The 20410-nt window shown below is 39.1% G+C and overlaps 2 protein-coding genes across 2 annotated transcripts in view; one reads left to right on the forward strand and one right to left on the reverse strand.

The window, feature by feature from the left end:
- The window catches only part of LOC101863836 (2-(3-amino-3-carboxypropyl)histidine synthase subunit 2), a 10769-nt gene extending 9563 nt beyond the window's left edge, over positions 1-1206 (reverse strand). The window contains exon 1 of the mRNA XM_005105825.3: positions 1102-1206. The gene's annotated coding sequence lies outside the window, so the exon portion shown is untranslated. The remainder of the gene's footprint in view (positions 1-1101) is intronic.
- Positions 1207-1243: 37 nt separating this feature from the next.
- Positions 1244-20410, forward strand: part of LOC101864084 (structural maintenance of chromosomes protein 2) — a 34493-nt gene continuing 15326 nt past the window's right edge. The window contains exons 1-15 of the mRNA XM_005105826.3: positions 1244-1561; positions 5999-6148; positions 6928-7089; positions 7674-7784; positions 8152-8289; positions 9223-9300; positions 9828-9890; positions 11574-11723; positions 11910-12099; positions 12756-12810; positions 13463-13583; positions 17659-17777; positions 18690-18828; positions 19547-19693; positions 20164-20368. Coding sequence (XP_005105883.1) covers positions 1394-1561; positions 5999-6148; positions 6928-7089; positions 7674-7784; positions 8152-8289; positions 9223-9300; positions 9828-9890; positions 11574-11723; positions 11910-12099; positions 12756-12810; positions 13463-13583; positions 17659-17777; positions 18690-18828; positions 19547-19693; positions 20164-20368 — 1996 coding nt within the window. The 5' untranslated portion in view covers positions 1244-1393. The remainder of the gene's footprint in view (positions 1562-5998; positions 6149-6927; positions 7090-7673; positions 7785-8151; positions 8290-9222; positions 9301-9827; positions 9891-11573; positions 11724-11909; positions 12100-12755; positions 12811-13462; positions 13584-17658; positions 17778-18689; positions 18829-19546; positions 19694-20163; positions 20369-20410) is intronic.

Here is a 20410-nt window from a genome sequence, read left to right on the forward strand (position 1 = left end):
GCGAATGGAGTGGCCCACGTGCATGTGCGTGTGTGTATAGTGTGTGTGTGTATGTGTAGTGTGTGTGTATGTGAGTGTTTGTGAGTGTATGTGTATATAAGGTGTGAACAGGTGGGGGGGGGGGGAGCTGGGGGCGAGGAGGGATTTTTTAAAGTGATTTTATAGTTTTTGCTTTAGGGGCGACTAAATGCAAAATAGGTTACTGCCAAAGTTGAACAGTTTTGTTTTCTTGCAGTACCTTTTGAAGGCATTTTCAAATGAAGTAGTCCGGGAACGTTGCCCCAACCACAATTGAAGTAGGCCTATCTGAATATTCAGACATCTGAAAATCTCTAGCTCTAGAAATTGAATTCCATGTAAAAAATGCTTCTCCCGGTTTCCGCAGAAGGGCAGAATAGCAGAATGAAAGATGACGCCTAAATCTTGCAAATAACCAAAAAATCTTGAGAATGGAATCTGGTCTGAGAAATAGTAAATACAGGTCAATTTTATTTTTTAGAGCGTTCGGAGAAATAGTCAATGCGTAAAAATTAGGTGTGTTGTTATTATTGTTAATATTACTCATGAAGTTGAAGTATGATGATGAAGCAAAAAATTACAGAAAATAATAATAATTTGTTACTCCAGTCTCACTCTGGCTCGACCAGTTCTTGGCTCGAAATTTATATCTCAGACCATCAGTCTCAATGGTTCCATTTGCATGACATTCATCAAATTAATCATAGATGAAGGATTTGACATTGATGATTTGACAGTTTACGAGTTTGCAGCCTTTGCCTGCATTAAATCAAGATAGATCTAGATCTAGATCTAAATGAGAACATGATGAAACTGAAACAATTGAAAAATAGACACGATGTAAAACGACGGGCACTTTTAAAGCGTATCAAACATAATTATAATACAGGATCAGCCCCGGGCTGTGTTTAAAGTGAAAGTACAGAAGTCTGAAAGTGGCTCATCATCATGGACAGCAGACAACAGAAGGGAGACGAAGACGGTGTAGACCAGAAGCTAACTATTTCGACTGGTCGATACTGAACTTATAATTATTGCAGTTCAAAGAGAACCTGACATGGGTGGAGAAAAAAACAAGCAAACCTTTTTAATCACAACTCAACACGGCAATGTTTCATCATAGGCCTTGGCTAGTTTCATGTTCATGCGCATGTTGTTCTGTTTACATGTGATATGGTAGTCGCCATTTTGAAAAATATTTTATCCTTTTTCGGAATCGTGCACAGTTGAACCAATCAGATTTGCTTTCGAAATAATCACTTTGGGAATCAAGTTATACGAGTTGAGGATACCGGAAGTTTTGGTTGAGCGCCATTTTCGACTTTGAAATACAAGTGGAAGGCTATCCACGGCCCAGGATTGGGATTTATTCAAAATGCATATAAAATCGATAGTTATCGATGGATTCAAATCATATGCTCAGAGAACTGAAGTAAATGGATTTGACCCCTTATTCAATGCCATCACTGGCCTAAATGGGAGTGGCAAATCCAACATTCTCGATTCGATCTGCTTCCTGCTCGGCATTTCAAATCTTTCTCAGGTTAGTTTAGTCGGAAGGACTTCCGTAACGAGCGACCACCCCATCAAACACAATATAGATCTAGAAGAGGCTTAACCCAAACCCTAACCCTAACCCTACCCCTAGACCTACCCCTACCGGCGCTTTTACGGTAGTTCCCACCCCCCTTATTTGAGCCTGACCTACATCTAGATCTATACGGTACGTTTGATTCGCGGTGAGCTAAGAAGATATCAAACCTTCTAACAACAGCAAAACATTAAATTGTGGTAAAATTCAGGGGGGCATGCCCCCCTGAAACCCCCCTTCCTATTTTTGTTAGGTCAGGGGGGCGAGCCCCTCTGAAACCCCCCTACTCTTGGGTCCAAAACCCGTGAATAACAAACAATTGCGGGGTGGGAACTACCGAAAAAGCGCCCCCCTACCCCTCAATTCTGCTCTGTCTCATAGTGGTCACTCGTTACGGAAGTCCTTCCGTTTAGTCTACCGTTAGTCAAAGTCAAGATAAAAATGTTCTAGATCTAGATTAGATAAATCTAGATAGAAATCTAGATCTAAATCTAAATCTAGAATCTAGATATCTATATAGATATAGATTAGATCTAGATTAGAAATATAGATCTAGATCTAGTCTGCATCTAAAATCTAGATTAGATTCTTGGCCTTATATTACTCAGACTCCTGCCAAGATCTCTTCCAATCCCTTTCTGGCTTTCACAGACTTAGGCCGGTCCCAGAGTGGCTCTGTAGGTCTGACCTGTAGCTCGCCTGGCGCACGCCGTGTGCGTGTCAGCACAGCCGCACTGTGGGTTTGCGCCTGTGTCTCAGCGAGCGCGAGGCACACTCGCTTCGTCTCAGCACAGCCGCACTGTGTGTTGACGTGTGTAGGTGTGCAACTGACGGGTCTGCCTTGCTATAATTTAGGAATTTAGGTGTACTGTGTAATCCAAGACCAATCCAATTAGACGGGACAACTCTTCTTTACATCATGTGCCAAGTGCAGCCCCCCCACCACACGCACAAACACACTTGCAGCTGCGCACGGCGATAGTTTACATTCATAATGCAAGGCCCCTAGCCCTAGTCCTAGGCCTAGACTAGGCCTACGACAGTCGAAACTAGGTCAACTTCTCAATTCGAAGTTTCAAAGTATGATAAAGTGCATTTCTAGGTGATTTTGTGGCCAAGGGTTGATGCTAGCAGATCAATATTTAATAGTTAAGCACCTAATAATACTTACTACTTCTTGTTGATTTTGACGATCTGTGAAGAGTTTCAGTCGAAAATAAACACGAAGCGAGGCGACACATGTCCACCATTTTTACAACACTGTTGAATAGCACGTCTGACGCATCGCGCAGCTCAGCTGACAAAAAACAGACGACACAGCGACGCTGCTTTAAAAGCACACGATAATGTATACATTCATTTGCACGGTGCGAGCCAGGCGAGCTAACACGTCAGACCTACAGAGCCCTCTGGGACTGGCCTTGGGCTAACTCTTGTCCTGCGTCTGCTGACATGCGAACCTTATCAGCAACCGATTACGTCGGACGTTCCAGATAGGCCGCCAGTGTCACTCAGTGTGTACTGGTGGTGTACATCGCGCGCCAGGAAACGTTTGTTTTCGCTATGAATACCGTGGGGAAGTGTGTTAATAATCGATGATGAAAATAACGCTCTATCTATTCTATAATAGCTTTCAAGTGTTACAAACAGATCATGAATAACCCCCACTCATAAGCTGAAGACAGTACGAGTAGATCTAGTTACACCCATTCAAATTACCTTTGTAGACGTTCTTGTTGTTGAATGACCTGAGGTTTGAAAGGGGATAATATAGGAGGAATTTATAGAGTCTAGGTCAATTTTCGAATGTCTTGTTGCACTCAAATTGTTCTTTGTACCTGCACAATGGTATTCAAAATTATGAAACAAAGTTATTTTTTATCGGGTAGAACTAGTATCATTTCATACAAAATCAAGCTCATTTGACTGAAAGATTTTGTATAGAAAAATGGAAGTCTTGTTTCCTGACAATCCTTTCGAGCTCCTCATGTCTAAGTGGGTACCGAAATAGGCTTATCGGGGGACATAAACCCGGTCCCCGCAGGACGAGGGTTAATTTACCCATCCTAAATAAGTCATCATGGCATCATATAGGCCAACTTGGCCTTCTGAGCTACTTTTTAAAGTAGGCCTATAGAATCTAGATCTAGGCTATGCATGAATCACAAAGACAGAAGTGGTGAATGCCAAACAAAACTAGATCTAGATATCTAGATTAGATCTAGGGAAGCTCAGCTGGTCACAGCCACGGCATGCCCTGGTTCACCAGGTCACGGAAGGAGCTCCGCAGACAGGGCTGGCTGACCAACAACACACCCTCCTAATAATGCTAACCCTAATCTTAACGCTAACTCTTGTAGATTCTAGATCTAGTTTACTGGGGGGGGGGGTTATTCATGCACCCGTCTCATGTATGTGTAGGCCTAGAATCTACAGTCAAATCTGTGTAAGACGGAATCGCAAGGGAGCCAGAGGAAAATTCTGTCTTAGACAGGGGAATTTAGGGGAAGATGGAAGGTGGAGGTTCAAAGGCCCAGCCGGTGGGATCAAGGATTGCTTGTCAGATCGGCAAACAGTGGTCAAAACTTCACCCCTCTCAATTTCTATCCTTATCTAATTACCACCAGTGTTGCCTTTCATAGGATCACTGTTTGACCTATTAAAAACAGAAATGTTTGAAACATCTCCTTTGCTTTCACCCTTAGCCCCACCCACCAGTGTAACAAGCAGTTAACCAATGCCACCCCTCACTGCCATCATTCATCATGTAACAACGATTTGAGGAACTGTTTTCTCGGCTGGCAGTACAATCAGGGCGGCAGGCATTGATCAATCTTAATTTCACACCTCTGGCTTATGGCTACCCAGAAAGTTTCCATTATAGTGGCTCACTGCTCGAACACTCACTGGCAGTCGTGAGATTTCACACCCACACCACCCTGACCATCTGCATCGCACTAGGCTCACATGATGAGGTAACGTCTACCCCCAAATTGCACTTTGCTCCCCTTCCTCGCCCAGCAGCATGGCCATGACGATAGTTTAGAGCCGACGGAACCAAACTTGTGAGTTTTGTTTCAAATCAGAGCTGAGCGGGCAAAGAATTTTCTGCTTAGACAGGTGAAACCCTTGGAAGAGAGATTTTTTTTGTTTCCGCGTTGGACAGGTTTTCGTTTTGTACAGATAATGAAAGAGGAGTGCATATCAAGGGGGGAGCAGGGAGATTCCGTAAGGCAGGTTCGACTGTAAATGTTTTATAATTTAAATATAATACTTTTTTCTAGATCTAGATTTCTAGTAGTATTTTTCATGCTGAACACGAATATATATATATGGCCTTCATTTTTCATGCTGAACACGAATATATATATATGGCCTTCATTTTTCATGCTGAACACGAATATATATATATATGGCCTTCATTTTTGCAGCAAATTAATTTATAGCTATTGATGTTTGAAAACGAAACTGGGCTATACAGGGTATGATAAATTGCGTAGTAATATAAATTTGACTTTTTTTTTAACAGACATGGGGAGTTTCAGGGGGGGCATGATCCCCCTAATCAAAGAAAAAATCTGGGGGGTCTCAGGGGGACATGCCCCCCCCTGCATTTCACCATGATTTGATGTTTTGGCAATTAGGATTTATATTTACTTGAAAACAATTGATTTGCATGGGTTTTAGTGGCCATACGTGTGGTTTGCAGCCAAAATTATAGCAGTTTAGCCCTCAAATCAATGTCTGTCACTGTGTGTGGGTGCATTAGTAAAAATTACCAATTTGCTCAGTGGACCTTGTCACGGTAAATGTCGGCCCTCTGTGGAACTCCTCCCCAGGTCACATTTCGATAGAGGCCTTTAAAGTTAATAAAGTTTACTTTTCCCTTTGTAGAGCTCAAAATGGTAACTCCAGTATTCTTCTGTTGAAATGTATTTCCTAATTTACTAGTCCATTGTGAATTCTAAACATCACAGACACTGGCAACTTCAGCTGTTGTATTATTAGTAGACCACACCCCCTACCTTCCTTCCTCCAACTCTTGAATTTGTATGATCCCTATTAATACATACAACATACTGTTTCATCACCAGCCCTTCCATCCATCCATGGTGCCATTTTTTTTTTTTCAAATTCAAAGGAAAACATCATTTTGAAGGCTAGTTTTTGGGGGGAGTTTTGTAAAATCCAAAGACAGGGTTGACTTTAAGTTATTTTTTCACATTTCTAGATCTAAGCCTTTCTTTTCTGGTCAAGAACCATCATGGAAGAATTTTGTTTTATACAGATTGGATTCTGAAATGGGAGCAAGGCTTCTATTTTCAAAAAGTCTACTTATTGTACTTTCTACTTTCTTCACATTTTTATTGTACTCTGTTATTTCCACAGGTTCGAGCTGGCAGTTTGCAGGAGTTGGTCTATAAAAATGGACAGGCTGGAGTTACAAAGGCCACTGTCAGCATTACTTTTGATAATGCGGACAAAAACCAGACTCCTTTGGGTTATGAACAATATGATGAGATTACAGTCACCCGTCAGGTAACTGTCAAATTATGTTGTAAAGTCGTGTTGTTTTTTTTACTTCAGAACAGCCATACATGTGTACTCTCCCCTTTTGTGCTTCATCTTCACATTTATATTTCTAACATGCAAATGAACAAGCAGTCTGCTGGGTTCCTCATGTTTCTCAAACATAATTTCTATAGTCAAAGCTCCCAAATCTGTATTAGTTTATATTTTTAAGGAGTAACATCACCCTAAAACTGTTTATGTCTCTTTTATACTTTTTTATCAGCTCTTCCATCAAGAATGAAGTTGATAACCAGCAGTCATCATTGGTGAACAGTGTCTTTTTCCTTAGTTTAAGTGCTTTGGTTTGATTCAGGGTTCATCATCATCAAAACCAGATGATAATGGCCATGGCATGTTGTGGGTCCTTGTGAGAACAGTTGTCTCAGACTTGTTGTGTAAAGCGCATAGAGCCTGCTGTTGAGCGGGGATATGCGCTATACAAATGCTATCTATTATTATTGTTGAAATTTTAAAATGTCTGCCACAGGACTCTGGAAAGAAGTGTACATTTCCCTGAGAGTTTTAGAACATTTTTTTCAATCAATCTCTTTTGAAATTGTTTAGAAGTGTGTGTGGTTGTAATGTTTTTTGCTCTACATGCCCTGCACTTGCAGCTATTTCTTTATTAGGCTGTTAAATGTATTATTACTTTAATTATAATGGTTACAGTGTATGTGTAGGCCTACTCAAGTGTAGTATCTTTGCAAAAGAGGTGATTGCATATTTTAGCAATTTCTGTATTTCAGGTTGTGATTGGTGGTCGCAACAAATACATGATCAACGGGAGTAATGCCAATAATATGCGTGTTCAGGATTTGTTCCGCTCAGTGCAACTGAATGTGAACAATCCTCACTTCCTCATCATGCAAGGCAGAATAACAAAGGTGTTGAACATGAAGCCACCAGAGGTATTGTGTTTTTTGTTGTTTTGGGGTTTTTTTTAATTACTTTCTCTGCTGTTATTGGTTATGTTACATAGCTATTAATGCCCTTATCAAAGTAGTGTTTTTCCAATAGAATGGCCTTCAGCTTTTCTTTTAGTTGTATTTTAGTGCTACTTATTCTGCCACAAATTTACAAACTTTAATAGTTTTGTGCTTTAATAATATTTTTCTTGTGTGAGTATTCCAAGGGAGAGGAATGAGTATTTAATTACTGTCATACATAGCTTTTTGGTTTTGGCCGGCAATTGTATTTTTAAAACAACAGCAAAACAGAACTGAAAATGGGGGAAATCTTATCAGAAAATTGATAGTAAATTTTAACTATATATCAAGTTCTTAAATGTATGTAATTATATGTATGAGGTTGGGTTTTTTTTTTTAGATTTTTAAATCTAAAGGTTGAAAGGTGCTCTGATGTGGTGTGCTCCTTACTTTTCAGTTATTATCTATCGTCCTATTCTGCCCCTGGGGAAGTGTGACAGTTGTCGATGCTGGCTTACCATTCACTAACATTAACAAACTTTTTCTACAACAATATTTCTCTAAAGATTCTCTCCATGATTGAGGAAGCAGCAGGAACTCGGCTGTATGAAACCAAAAAAGAAGCAGCCCAAAAGACCATTGAGAAGAAGGATGCTAAGCTGAGAGAAATTGACACAGTATGTATATATATTTGTGTATTGATCATGTCACTTCTTACAGTGTGACCATTATTATTGTATCAATTGCCCATAATGTCAGGTATGGTAAGGGGGGGGGGGGCACTGCTTAAAAAATTTTCCTTTTGGTTACTCTATAATTTTTTAATCTTTTCAGCCATGTGTTAATTATGTGAGAAATGAGAAAATTGTTGTGTACCAACTTTGTAACTTATTGCAAACTACATTCAAGTCTGCAGTTTATTCTTGTCGTCGGAGTTGCATTGATGACACCTGATACAGTTCCTCTTATTGTTTACTGTTCAAATGTTGTTTAATCCGGGAAGTTTTGAAACAGAACTGATGGGAATTTATTTTGACTTTTAAGGTTCTCAAGGAAGATATCACACCTACATTGACCAAACTTCGAGATGAGCGCTCTTCATACTTGGAGTACCAGAAAATCATCAGAGAGTTGGAGCACTTGAACAAGCTTTACGTGGCTTATCAGTTTATCAGTGCGGAGGTATGTATGTAGTTCTTTCAACAGCAGATGTCACTCTATAATCTTTATTTTCAAATTCATTTTTTTTTTCTTTTAAGGCTCACACTCGGTACCAATCACTGTCACATCAAAATCGAACGAGTCTGCCAGAATTGCTCTGAAGAGAAAATTCAGGAGTTAATGAAATTATGCCTAGTGGGAGGATTTATTCACAGGCCACATACAGTCCAATGAATATGTCAAACCCCAAGAAGAGCGTTTTATATAAAAACCACAGAATGAAAAGACGAGACTTCAGTTTTCCACCTTTTCACCTGGCGTATACTGGCACCTGTGATATAATGGTTAGGTCTTTTTCCATTGCACACGGAAGACTGACGATAGAGCTCAGTTCCTTGGTAGGGAATTTACTTTGTCAGACATATCCGTCTGTTGACTGGAATGCTGTATCCCGCTTATCCTGGGTTGTCCCAGATGAGCATGGTAAATAATAATAATAGATAGCATTTGTATAGAGCAAATCCCCGCTCAACAGCAAGCTCTATGCGCTTCACAATTTACTATTACCCCAGCAGACCTGAGAACATTCTGAAACAACCTCGGCTTCCTGGGAAGCATACAGTGCAAGCAGGTATTTATAGGCTCTAAAAAACTAACATACTGACAAGATCTTTCGCTGTCTTTGGCCGGGTACCGGTACCCATTCCCACCTGGATGAAGTGAGGAAGATTCCTGTAAAGTGCCTTTCCCAAGGACAATATCGGGCCCGCGGCTCGAACCCCCGAGCCCGCAACCTCAGGATTACGAGTCCGGTAGCCTAACCATCTAATGCAGCTCATCTTTTATATGATTCGACTTGTGTTTATGTAACGGTCCACAACACTTTTAACCTCTTCTTCCTCCCCTCCTCCTCGTAGATAGCTATAGTTTATTTTTATTTTTTTTTATTTTTAGGAAAAGAAAAAGAAATCAGCTGACGAGCTCACAGAGATGCAAGAAGTGATTGTGAAAACAAAAGAACGGATCGAAGAGGTAAAAATATATTTCCGATTTTCTTTTTTAAACTTTTCAATATTCAAATATGATTTATGTCACTAGTGACCAAGCCTGGAGACATAGTGGTGAATATAGTGATACTTGATATATGTAAATATATGCATATATTTATGTGATGATAATTTTAAGGTTGTTCATAATACAAGTAAAGTAAATATCTTACAGTTGATTGTGAAAAACTAGTTAAGAGCAACAGAATTACACAAAATAAGTATTCGGTTTTTGCCCAAAGAAACCTAGTGGCTTTTACTTTGTCCTTAAACTTGAATTGGTTTGAAACTCTCAATTGGTAGAGAAAGAGGGCTGTCAGTCTCAATTTTTGCAACCTCTCTTCAGGTTCTTTCCTGAGGTCTTTCTTAGATTTTCCCCTGCCTGTACAAAGAGTTTTATGTGAAGTAAATTTGACCCCTAAGCATTGACCATGGTTTTATTGAGAGGAATTTGCTGTTGTTTGATATTTTTTCTAACAATACTTTTGCTTCCTCACCAATACCATTTCACAGATAAAAGGAAAGATGGAGGAAATAGAGGTGACCATTGCGGAACTGGAGAAAAAGAGAAATGAGGTACTAAGAAAAGATTATTCACTTTTTCTACAGCGCATCCAGCATTTGGGCAACTCCTCTTAGTTCTATCTATTTTCAGTATAACAAATATGTGACATTCCAAGCAAACTGTAATTGTTCACAGTCTGGTATTCTCCAACAATGGAAACTTTTAACCCTATCTATATGCCCTGGGGTCAATTTGTACCTCCGGGGTTGTATTCTTCACATTTTAGAATACTTCTAGTGCGAAGATCTCTTTGAAACTTTCAGTATTTCTCAAAAAATCATTTTTACAAACTGCTATGCAAAGCGTACGGATCGGATTAGCAAGTAAATTTCCTCTTTGGAAAGTGGTGGCACAGAGTCCCCCACGTCGTATGGATACGATAGTAAAACACAGTGTACGGATAGGGTTAAGACAGCCGTTACTAACAATGAAAATGCTTTCTTAGCTATTCAAGACTTTTTCTAGTCTTGGTGAGTTTCACCATTGGTTTTACACTTTTCCTACTTTGTGGCTCGCGGACGTGGCCTTGTTGAACGGAGAGCCGCAAAATACAGCTTGAATGGCTCGCTATCAATTCCAATCCAGTAATAAAAAGACACTAGATACTCAGCAGATCCATGTTTTTGAAATAATAGAACAGACTTCCTGTTAGCGGATATGAAAGAAAATATAGCTCTGACAGATGGTATTTAGTCATTTCATTTTCTCTGTCCCCTTCGAAACGTAAAAATGAATAGAAAAGTACTCCCCTGACTTCAGTATATGTCTCATGTTTTCACTTCTATGATAGGTACACATACATAACTTTCAGCATTTCTTTGCTTGACTTGAGGCAACGTACCTGGGAAGTTTGAATGATGCTGCTGTTGTACTTTTTTTTTTTTAATGACTTTTCAAAGCTAGAAAATTGTTGATTTTCTACGACACCTTAGGTATTGTATCATCAGTTTTAGAAACCACAAATGAATATAATTTGAGTAAGTCTTCAATACTATACCACCATCTGACAGATTTTTTTTAAACTTCAGTTTGATGGGCCATATATGGTTTGTGTGTTTAGTTGGATGTTTTGACATTTTCCTGTGGTGGGGTAGGGACGTAAAAATAGGTCAGGGAAAAGCCCTGGGCCAGTGGTGGATTTTGGCCTAATAGATAAGGAGTTGACGGATAAAATAAGAAAAGTGAGAATTGCTGATTTTTACGCAATTTAATTTCATGTGTGAATGGGCTTGTTTATAATATCAATTGTCTTCATCAAGAGCTAGTAGGTTATAAATGGAAGTGCTCTATCATGCTTCCTTTGCATTACCTTTGTGCCCTCGTGTCTTTTGATAAATTGCAGAAATGGTGTGTCAATGATAATTTGAAAGTGTTCTGAAAAAATCATATCATCCTTGAGATAACGAAGCAAAGCCCAGCACGTAGTCTGTCCTGACCAAATGGATAACTCGATCGAATGTAGCTGCAGGCTTGTGGATGCTGACCGTTTAACCCAGCCAGAATAACTTTATGACCTTACTTCAGTCAAACTTTCAGGGCTGGAAATACAGAAAGCACAGCATCTTCGTGTCAATTCAATATTATCTTAACAACTTTTGATCCTTTTTTTTTTTTCGCCACATGAATGTTTTTTATTTAAACTTCTTTTGTACAGGTGTGAAACTATGCAATATTTTCCCTTTTCCATCCCGAAGGAATCTGGCAGTGTGATTTCGCAACTGGAAGCTGAGCTAGCTGATAAAAAGTCCGCTGATGTCAAAGTTCAAAGTGCTGTGAACTCAAAGAAGGACAATCTCAAGTCGGAGCAGAAAAGACAGAAAGAGGTCAACAAGAACATCACCGATGTACGTTCTCCTAAATAGGTGTTGAACTTAGAGTGTGTGTAGATAGTGTGGGTTTTTTTTCTTCTTCTTGTATTTGTCGGGGGGGGGGTCTTCTGTCTTAATAAGCATATTTGCAATGATCAAAGCATGGATGAAATATTACATCTTCAGTAATGAATACATCTGTGCTTGCTCCTTGTGTTTCAGAATAAGGCCACAATTACAAATCGTCAGAAGGATCTCAGCAAGATTGAAGCTAATGTTGAGAAGATGAGGGCTGAAAAGGTCGCGGCTGAGGAGGAATATGAAGCTGCGAAAAAACATTTCCAGGCTGTTAGTGCTGGTTTGTCTTCAAATGATGATGGAGAGGCGGCCACGCTGAATGACCAACTGATAAGTAAGGCACCATGTGTATTATATTGCTAAATGGGAATACATTAAAAAAACAATAATAATTTTAGAGCCTTTATTTAACACTTTGCCATCACAAGGTATTGTAAATACCCTGGCCATCAAAGGCAAAGGCGTTTTGGGGGAAATCCAAAGAAACTGGAGGGTAAACATCGCCGATGGGTGAAATGTGACGGGTAAGTGTTAAACCTTTTCAGCTGATGACTCTCAACTCCATCGTAAAGTCTCAAGCGGTCTTGATTGTATTATTTGTTCATTTTATATTTTTTTTAAATTTCAACTTCTTTTACTGCTTGATCTGTGATGTGAAATTCGGTATTTGTGATAATAGATAATGTGTGGCTGTTTGAAATGTTGATTTGTTTCACTTCTTGATAAATTTTTTAACTAGCGTTTGTGTACTTCATTGTAGAAAGTATACGTCTGCTGGGACATTTCAGTGACCCATGCTCAGCACTTTTCAAGGACCCCGGAGCAACTGTTGAGTTCCTGGGTGCTGTCGGCATCACTGACCAATTATGACGCCACAGCGCTATAAGAGAGAGAGATCGCTGAAAATGAAATTAAAACAATTGTTTACTCTTGGGGAGACAGGTTGAATCATGCATTAATTGTGATGGACAAATATTTTTTCTTCAACAGCTGCCAAAAGTGACATCAGCAAGGCTGAGACAGATACCAAGCAAGCTCAAATGAGGTAAGGTTTCTTGTTGATTAACTGCATACATTTAAAGAATGTAAGTTCATCCTGGGCTTGTTCTTAGTTGTTGCTTGGGGGGGTTCCTTCCCCCCCCCATGAACTGTTGATCTTAATCTACTGGAGTGTGGCTGATTCTTTTTTTTAAAGTCACTTCTCTCAACATTTTGAGAATTTTCGTTTTTTGATGTTCAGGGGTTTAGCACAGTTTCCCTGTGGTCATGAAGAGCACTTGCACCTTACAAGACATTTTTATGTTCTATTGATCAAACAGAATTTTGTACGTACTTTCCTCTCTCTGCAAGTTTTATGTGCTATATGTTCAGTTGTAGAGCTGCTTATGTGTAATATGGTTGGCTGGAAACAACAAAGAAATCTAAACTGATTTTGCATTTTGTTTACAAATCTTGCTGTTCCCCATCACTGTTATTGTCTTTTTTCTTTAAACACTGTTGTATCATCATTAGTATCTGATTATAATTTCTTTCAGTTGTTCCGAAATTACTTCAAATTCATGTTTTTAAAGTAAAATAGGCTAGATCAGCATGTATACAGTATTGCTTTGCAAAATGTTTGCCCTGGAACCATAGGTTTTAAAACATGATTCAACTTATAGGAATTTTGGTTGTATTTTTGTTTTTCTTTTCAACAGACTGAAGCATGCACAGCAGGAAATCAAGACAAAAGAATCAGAGTTGAAGAAGACAGACCAAGCTTATAAAAAAGACCATACTGCATTTGATGTCGTGTCAAAAAGCCTTAACAAGCTTGAGGTTGGTCAGACACTTTTGATATGTTAAATTTGTGTTTGGTCTGTCTTATTACCTGAGGACAGTAAACTTAACGTTTTTTTGAAACTCATTGTCTACTTGACAATATGCTAGAATGATGAAGGGGCACCATTGTTGTGTGGGTGAAAAAAATTGTTTTTATCATTGTCTATTGTCTGATATGTAGCACAGCGGATAAAATACCGTCCAGTCCGCTCACTTAGTTTTTCTTCCCTGGTTCCTCCCCGACCATCGTCACCACCTTGCCCGCCCCGCCCGACAGCCCAGCGCGTAGTCATAAATCACTTGTCAGAGGGGTTAATTGGGATGACCGCAGCGCCACTCCTCCTGTGCCGGGGCAGTAGTAAATATGGCGTTTTAGTGTGAATTGACAGCCTCCTAACTCTGAAACTATAAATGCTACAAGGCCGATTGAGATTTCATTGTAACGTGCTATGTTTGATCTGTAAGCCGGTATAACTTGTTTTCTTGCAAGTCCGATTATATCAGTTTTACAAGGGATTTAAGTAAGTCTGTGATTTTCAAACTGGCATCTTCAATGCTCAGAACTTTTTCAGTTTGGATTTAAATATTTCAATCCGGCCCCCAACGATTTAAACAGAAATTCATGTATCAACTGTGGTGACAATTTTCATTTACATGTGCAAGTTTCAAGTGCACTTAATTATTCTATGATTTTCTGTGATTTAAAAAAAAATACCAACCCACCACTCATCCTTGCTGTTTTTAGTTTTCTTGCCTCTACTACATCTGATTTTCATTGTCATTTTTAATAATATTTTTGTCATGGAGTGCCACACTCAACATGATCATATGGTGGGCATTGTGCTCAAACATCATCACCTTCTTGAGGAGGCTGCACATGATATAGATGTACAGCTGGTCCATCAATCTATGGAGAACTGCACTCCTGGAATAGGACAAAATGTGCATATCTACGGCAAAAACTGGAAGAGGGCTGAAAAAAACGAGGGGGACATTCAATTGTTACAGGGCTGTCAGGTTTTGTCAGATAATCCTCGAGAAGCAGAGAGATTTGAGAGGGAGGATTCTAGTGTACATGATCAGCTGTCAGAGTTAGAGTTTGAGGAGCTTATTCCAAGGTCAAGTCCTGCCTGCTCTGAATTTGATAACATCCTCAAACAACACAACATCACACCACAGGCCTAACATAGCCGTTCATTTATAGGAAACCACTGCCATAAATACATCACAGCCCATGTGTACAGACAGCTAGCATCATTTTTAACAAAAAGAACTGTTGCATGTACACGAAATCAAAGCATAATAGACACCGCATTAATTGTTCTGAGAGAGAAATTTGTTCACGTAAAAGACACCTTCAAAGATATCCACACAGTAATTGCACATGGAAAGCCAATCACTTTAGAGAGAATACCACATATTCAGTCATGCATCACAAGATATATGTCTTTATACAGAAACATATTTGGCAAATAAAAGGTCTTGAGTCGATAGTGCCGTAAAACACATGCTACTCAATCAAAATCAATCAAAAGAAAAGGTCATCCCCAAACAACACATCCTTGAGGAACACTGCGTTCCTTGGATACAAAAATATGGGTTTGGAATGGCCTTCCATGGTGAGCAAGGGGGTGATCTCATTCATGCAACCGTGGCCTAACAGACAAAGAAAACCACGTCAAAACAATCATGCAGTCACAACACGTCCAAACCCAACCTAAGCTACTCTGTCGTGTGCACCACCCATCAAAAGACGAAAGCTTACAGCGGAAAAATGAGATAATTCCTCCTGTCCAGTAATATTGTGTTCTTTTTGTATTTGTGAGGCAGCGTGGTGGAATCAGGCTCTCGTCAATTTTTGGGCATGTAGAGTTACAACGGATATAGAAGTAGAAATATAGGACAAAGAAAGGGGTGACCTTAAAAAAGCCCAGTGGAAACATCACAAGACAGTCACTGCAGTGGAACCCACAAGGAGCACGAGGCAGGGGTGGGCCACGGGAAACATGGAGGAGATGCGTGGAAAGGGACATGAGAGAAATGAAGCTCACTTGGAAGGATGGCTCAGGACAGAGATAAATGGAAGGAGCTTGTATGTGGCCTATACCCTGCCAGGGGTGAAAGGCATTGATGATGATGAGAGTTATTGGTATCATCTTAAAGCTTGTTCACTTGCCTTTATTTGGATGGAAATAATATCCATTTATCGTGAATACAAGTCGAGATATTTGCGAACGAAAGAGGTGGGGTCACCTGTTTTCAGAGGTAAAATTAATGAGAAAATGCCCGCCAAAGATTAGTTATTTCCTTAGCTTAAGAGTTCGTGGTAACTGAAAATTTTCTCTTTTTTTGCCTTTAATCAACGTTTTAAGAAAAATCCGCACAGAAATGAGTTCTTTAATGGGCATGAAAGGTGTTGAGCCAAAAAACAAAATTTTTATAAAAATACACAAACCTATGGAAAAATGCAAGTTTCTTCACTTTGATTACTTTGACGAGAGCCTGATTCCACCACGCTGCCTCACATTTTGTGTTTAGGTTGTGTTTTCATAAGTGTATCGGCAAGGAAAGATTTGTTCTGTAGTTACATGTATCATGGATATCGCTATGAAAGATCAAGGTCGCAAAGCGAGAGTATAGCAAAAATCTACTTCAAACCTGAATATTAATTACGGATCCAGAAGCTTCTTGCATATGCCCCTTTGTGAGTACAAATTTCATTATGTTCTCAGTCCTGTGTGCAATTTGATTGAATTCGTTGGGGGCAGTCACATTTAAATTGATGTTTATAATTGATTACCCATGACACATTCATCAAATTAAGTCCCCTTTTTGAGAACTTCACAGCTTTTAAGTGTAATGTACCATGGTCTTCCGATTTCTTCATTTTCTTCCTTAATATGTTTAATATTTACGTGGTCTTTCTTAAAATGTTCATCTTACATTAGTTTTGGCTCACTATGCTGGTAAACTTTGCAAAAAAACAAGAGCGCTGCCGGTGTTGGGCTGATAAGGGAAATCCCCGGCGGCGCAGGTAAATGACCCCGTGACCTGGGGAAGTGCTGGCTTGCTTGCCTCGTGCCAGCCGAAACTAAATGGGCGCTCCAAACCCGCCGTGATAGGCCTACTGATATGCTACAGACAAAAGAACCCTACCATTATTGATGATATCTCATCAACTATTTGTGCTGCAAATATGTGTTGAAGCTGTGGTTGAGTATGTGAGGTTTTAAAGTTGTTACTGCCTGGAGGTAATGAGGCCAGTACAGGTCAGAAAAAAGCCAGTTGCACTGACACGCAAAGAAAGAATCAATGATTCTTACCGTGTTACGTGACCGTGAGCCTACTTTTCAGGTGCTGAATATGTTGCCTTTGTCCTGTGACATATGGGCCAGGGTTCAAACGGATCTTGGAAAATTTTTGGAATTTTGTTTTTATATTCCAAGATAGGGAAAACTTGGAATTTTGGGAAATTGGCAAAATTTTTGGAAAAAATTTTAAACTAGATCTGTTATAAAAATATATCCTCGAAGTTTGGAAGGTCTCAACTTTACGCATTCTGAAGTGTACCGTAATGTATTTTTCCCTGCTGAACGAAAATTTTCTTCCGAAATGACACGTTATTTGTCTTGGGGAAAAAAAATCTGGTCTTGAAAACTCTTGGAAAAGTCTTGGGGAAAAAATCTCCTGCTCAGTATGAACCCTGATTGGCGGTTGATTGGAGATCACCACCAGCAGCTCCTTTTCTATCCCGCCCTCTGTATTGCTGCCTGTTTGTCTCTTGTTTTCCCTGCACTAGATGGCAGTTATTGTGTCAATGTGATTTTTTCCCCTTAAATTTACGTTGGCGGGTGCTCTGGTGTGGTTTGCTCCTTCTTTCCTATCAAACATCTATCGTCCTTATCTCTCCTCTTTCTTTTTTGTGTGTCTTACTCTCATGTAACACATCTATTCTTCAGCTTTTATATGACCATACTGTGTTGCAAGTACCGTAAAACTTACGAAACTTAAAACTATTATGACTTAGCATGAAGAGCTCATGTCAATTTCTTTTTTGTTCATTTACCCGCAGGCTGATATGAAAAAACTTGGATATCAAGAAGGTACCGAAGAGAAAATGGCTGCAGACAGAAGGACTTTGGTGAAGGAAGTTCAGGATCACAAAGGGAAACTCCTTACTATGGAGGCAAGGTAATGTCGACTTGACTTGCACTATTTCTTATGAAGTTTATTTACTAAAGCTATTTCTTACTAAGTTTATTTACTCTAACTATTTCTTACAAAGTTCGTTTACAAGAGTTTGTGGATAAAGGTTGGGCTCCTCACAGCAACATAAGACAAGAAGTGAATTCATCAGTTCCCATGTGTGTCGGGATTTTCAAAAACCAATCTGTGTCCATTCTCTGAGCCTTTGTTTTCCTTTCAACCCAGGTTGGCCCTGAGAGCCGAAGAAAGTTTCTCACCTCCCAAATGATCTAAATTGTGTCGATGAGGAGCCAAAATATTTCCAATTACATTGTTACACTGCTTATTTTATGCATGGAGTTGATTCTGTTGAAGTGGTAGAGTCCTTTGCAATTTGTGTTGTCACTCATCCTTTCGAAGCGCTAAGTGGGAGTATCTATTACAAGGATTTTTGTCGAAAAAAGGGATGTGGTCATATTTTGAACATTTCCAAACTTCATTGTCTCTGTTAAGTTTGTAAAATACTGTGTGAAATAAAGAATTCCCATGTTAATGAAAGCAAATGTGTTGTTAAACAAATAATTAAAAGAGAGAAAGGATATTTCCTGGATAATGCTAATTTTAGGAGGAATTTGTGGATGACAACTTCTCATTTTTTTGTTTTGTTTATGGGTGTTTTAGTGGGTGGTTGGCGGGTGCTCTGGTGTGGTTTGCTCCTTCTTTCCTATCAAACATCTGTTGTCCTTTTCTCTCCTTCTTTTTTGTGTTTATTACTCTCTTGTAACAACTGTAATCCTCTGCACTTATATGACTTAATTGTGTTGCGAGTGTCATAAAAAGCTAAATAAAACATAATAAAACAGGTTGTTATTACTCTCATTAGGAATTACCGAAACAGTGACCGAACTCTTTCTCCAGGTACCCCAATCTCAAATTTGAGTACAAAGACCCGGAGAAGAATTTTGACAGAAGCAAAGTGTCTGGTCTAGTTTGCAAGCTTTTCTCGGTCAATGACTCTAAGCACTCTTCTGCTCTTGAAGTGACTGCCGGAGGAAAGGTTGGTGTGTTTTTTCATTGATTAGAATAACCTAGAATCAATAGGAATGACACACGGCTAACTATCGAAATGCTAAGTACTGCTTTGTATAGCGTCTTGAAAATTTAGCTACGAAAATGCATTTACACATTCTTTGAATGGTACATTTTACTGTTATTGCAACGAGTTGATTTAGTTTTTAAAGTTGCATAAAGTATGAAGTCACCCTTTGTTTGCAATTAATTCCTTTTTAAGTTTAAATTTTATTTATAATCTTGAGTCTTGAGAAGTGATTTTTAAAATCCATTAGTCATTTTCCTATACGACTGGCCTCAGTACTGTAATGTCAATTTGCTATAATGGTTTCCAGTCGCCATTTTTAAAATCTTGATGAACTAACACGCACCCACACACACACAGTTCCCCAACAGAATCCTTGATTTTATAAATGGCCTTTACAGACAAATTTTTAAACATTTATATATTTTGATTTTAAAACAGATTACCATTTTTAGATTGTTATTTTACGTCAAATTTTTAACATTTTTAAATCTGATCGTTGACTTGAGCCAAGCAATGCAGTGAACTGTCATTAGTGAGACCAACTTGTGTTTTGCGTGCTCATATGACCGCAGGCAGTTGCAAGCACCATAAAACTCTTACTAAAACTTTAGAAAACACACCCAGATCCTGCTTTTACAATACACTTGGGTTTTTCTTTTTTTTTTCCACTTTTCAGCTGTACAATGTGGTGGTAGATTCGGAGATTACTGGAAAGAAACTCCTGAAGTTTGGCGAGCTGAAGCGCAGATGCACCATCTTACCTCTGAACAAAATTGCTGGCAGATCTATTGATGATGCAACCTTGAAAAGAGCTGAGTCACTTGTAAGATTTGAGTTTGGTTGGATTTTTTATATTTTAAGGCAGTTTTTTAGACTGGTCTTGAAACTATGCTCTGATGGAATGTTGCTCATTGAAAAGTATGTTTGCTTCAAGCGACAAAAAAAAAAAAAAATAGTCACTGTGTTAATCGTTTCATTTGACTTTTGAAAATTATATACTTTTGCTTCAGGAATGTGGAAAATGAAAAGCCATACCTCTCTCTCTCTCTCTCTCTATCCATCTCTCTTTCCCTCCCTCTCCTTTTCTCTATCTCAACCGTTTTTGCTGTTTTAAAAAAGTGACATAATATTGGAATAAATGTTCAATGTCGATTTTTTTTAAACAGTTAAATGTGCTGCTGTTCAGGAACAAGATCCCTTCATTTGCTATGAATAGTTTTAAAAATTTCTTTTCTTTTTAAAAATTCTTTACTTGGCTTCTATGTCCCTGAGATATTTCTGTAATCTTTCCAGGTGGGCAAGGGTAACGTTCACACTGCCCTGTCATTGGTCACTTACGACAAGAAGTTCCATCCCATCATGCAGTTTGTATTTGGATCCGTCTTTGTGTGTTCTGATTTAGACACCGCCAGCAAAGTGGCCTATGACGCTAAGATCATGAGAAAATGTGTTACCTTGGAGGGGGACACTGTGGATCCTGCAGGAACACTATCTGGAGGTATGACTCTCTCTCTCTCTCTCTCTCTCTCTCTCTCTCTCT

This window comes from Aplysia californica, unplaced genomic scaffold, assembly GCF_000002075.1.
Source record: "Aplysia californica isolate F4 #8 unplaced genomic scaffold, AplCal3.0 scaffold00494, whole genome shotgun sequence".
In the NCBI taxonomy this organism is placed as follows: Eukaryota; Metazoa; Mollusca; class Gastropoda; order Aplysiida; family Aplysiidae; genus Aplysia; species Aplysia californica.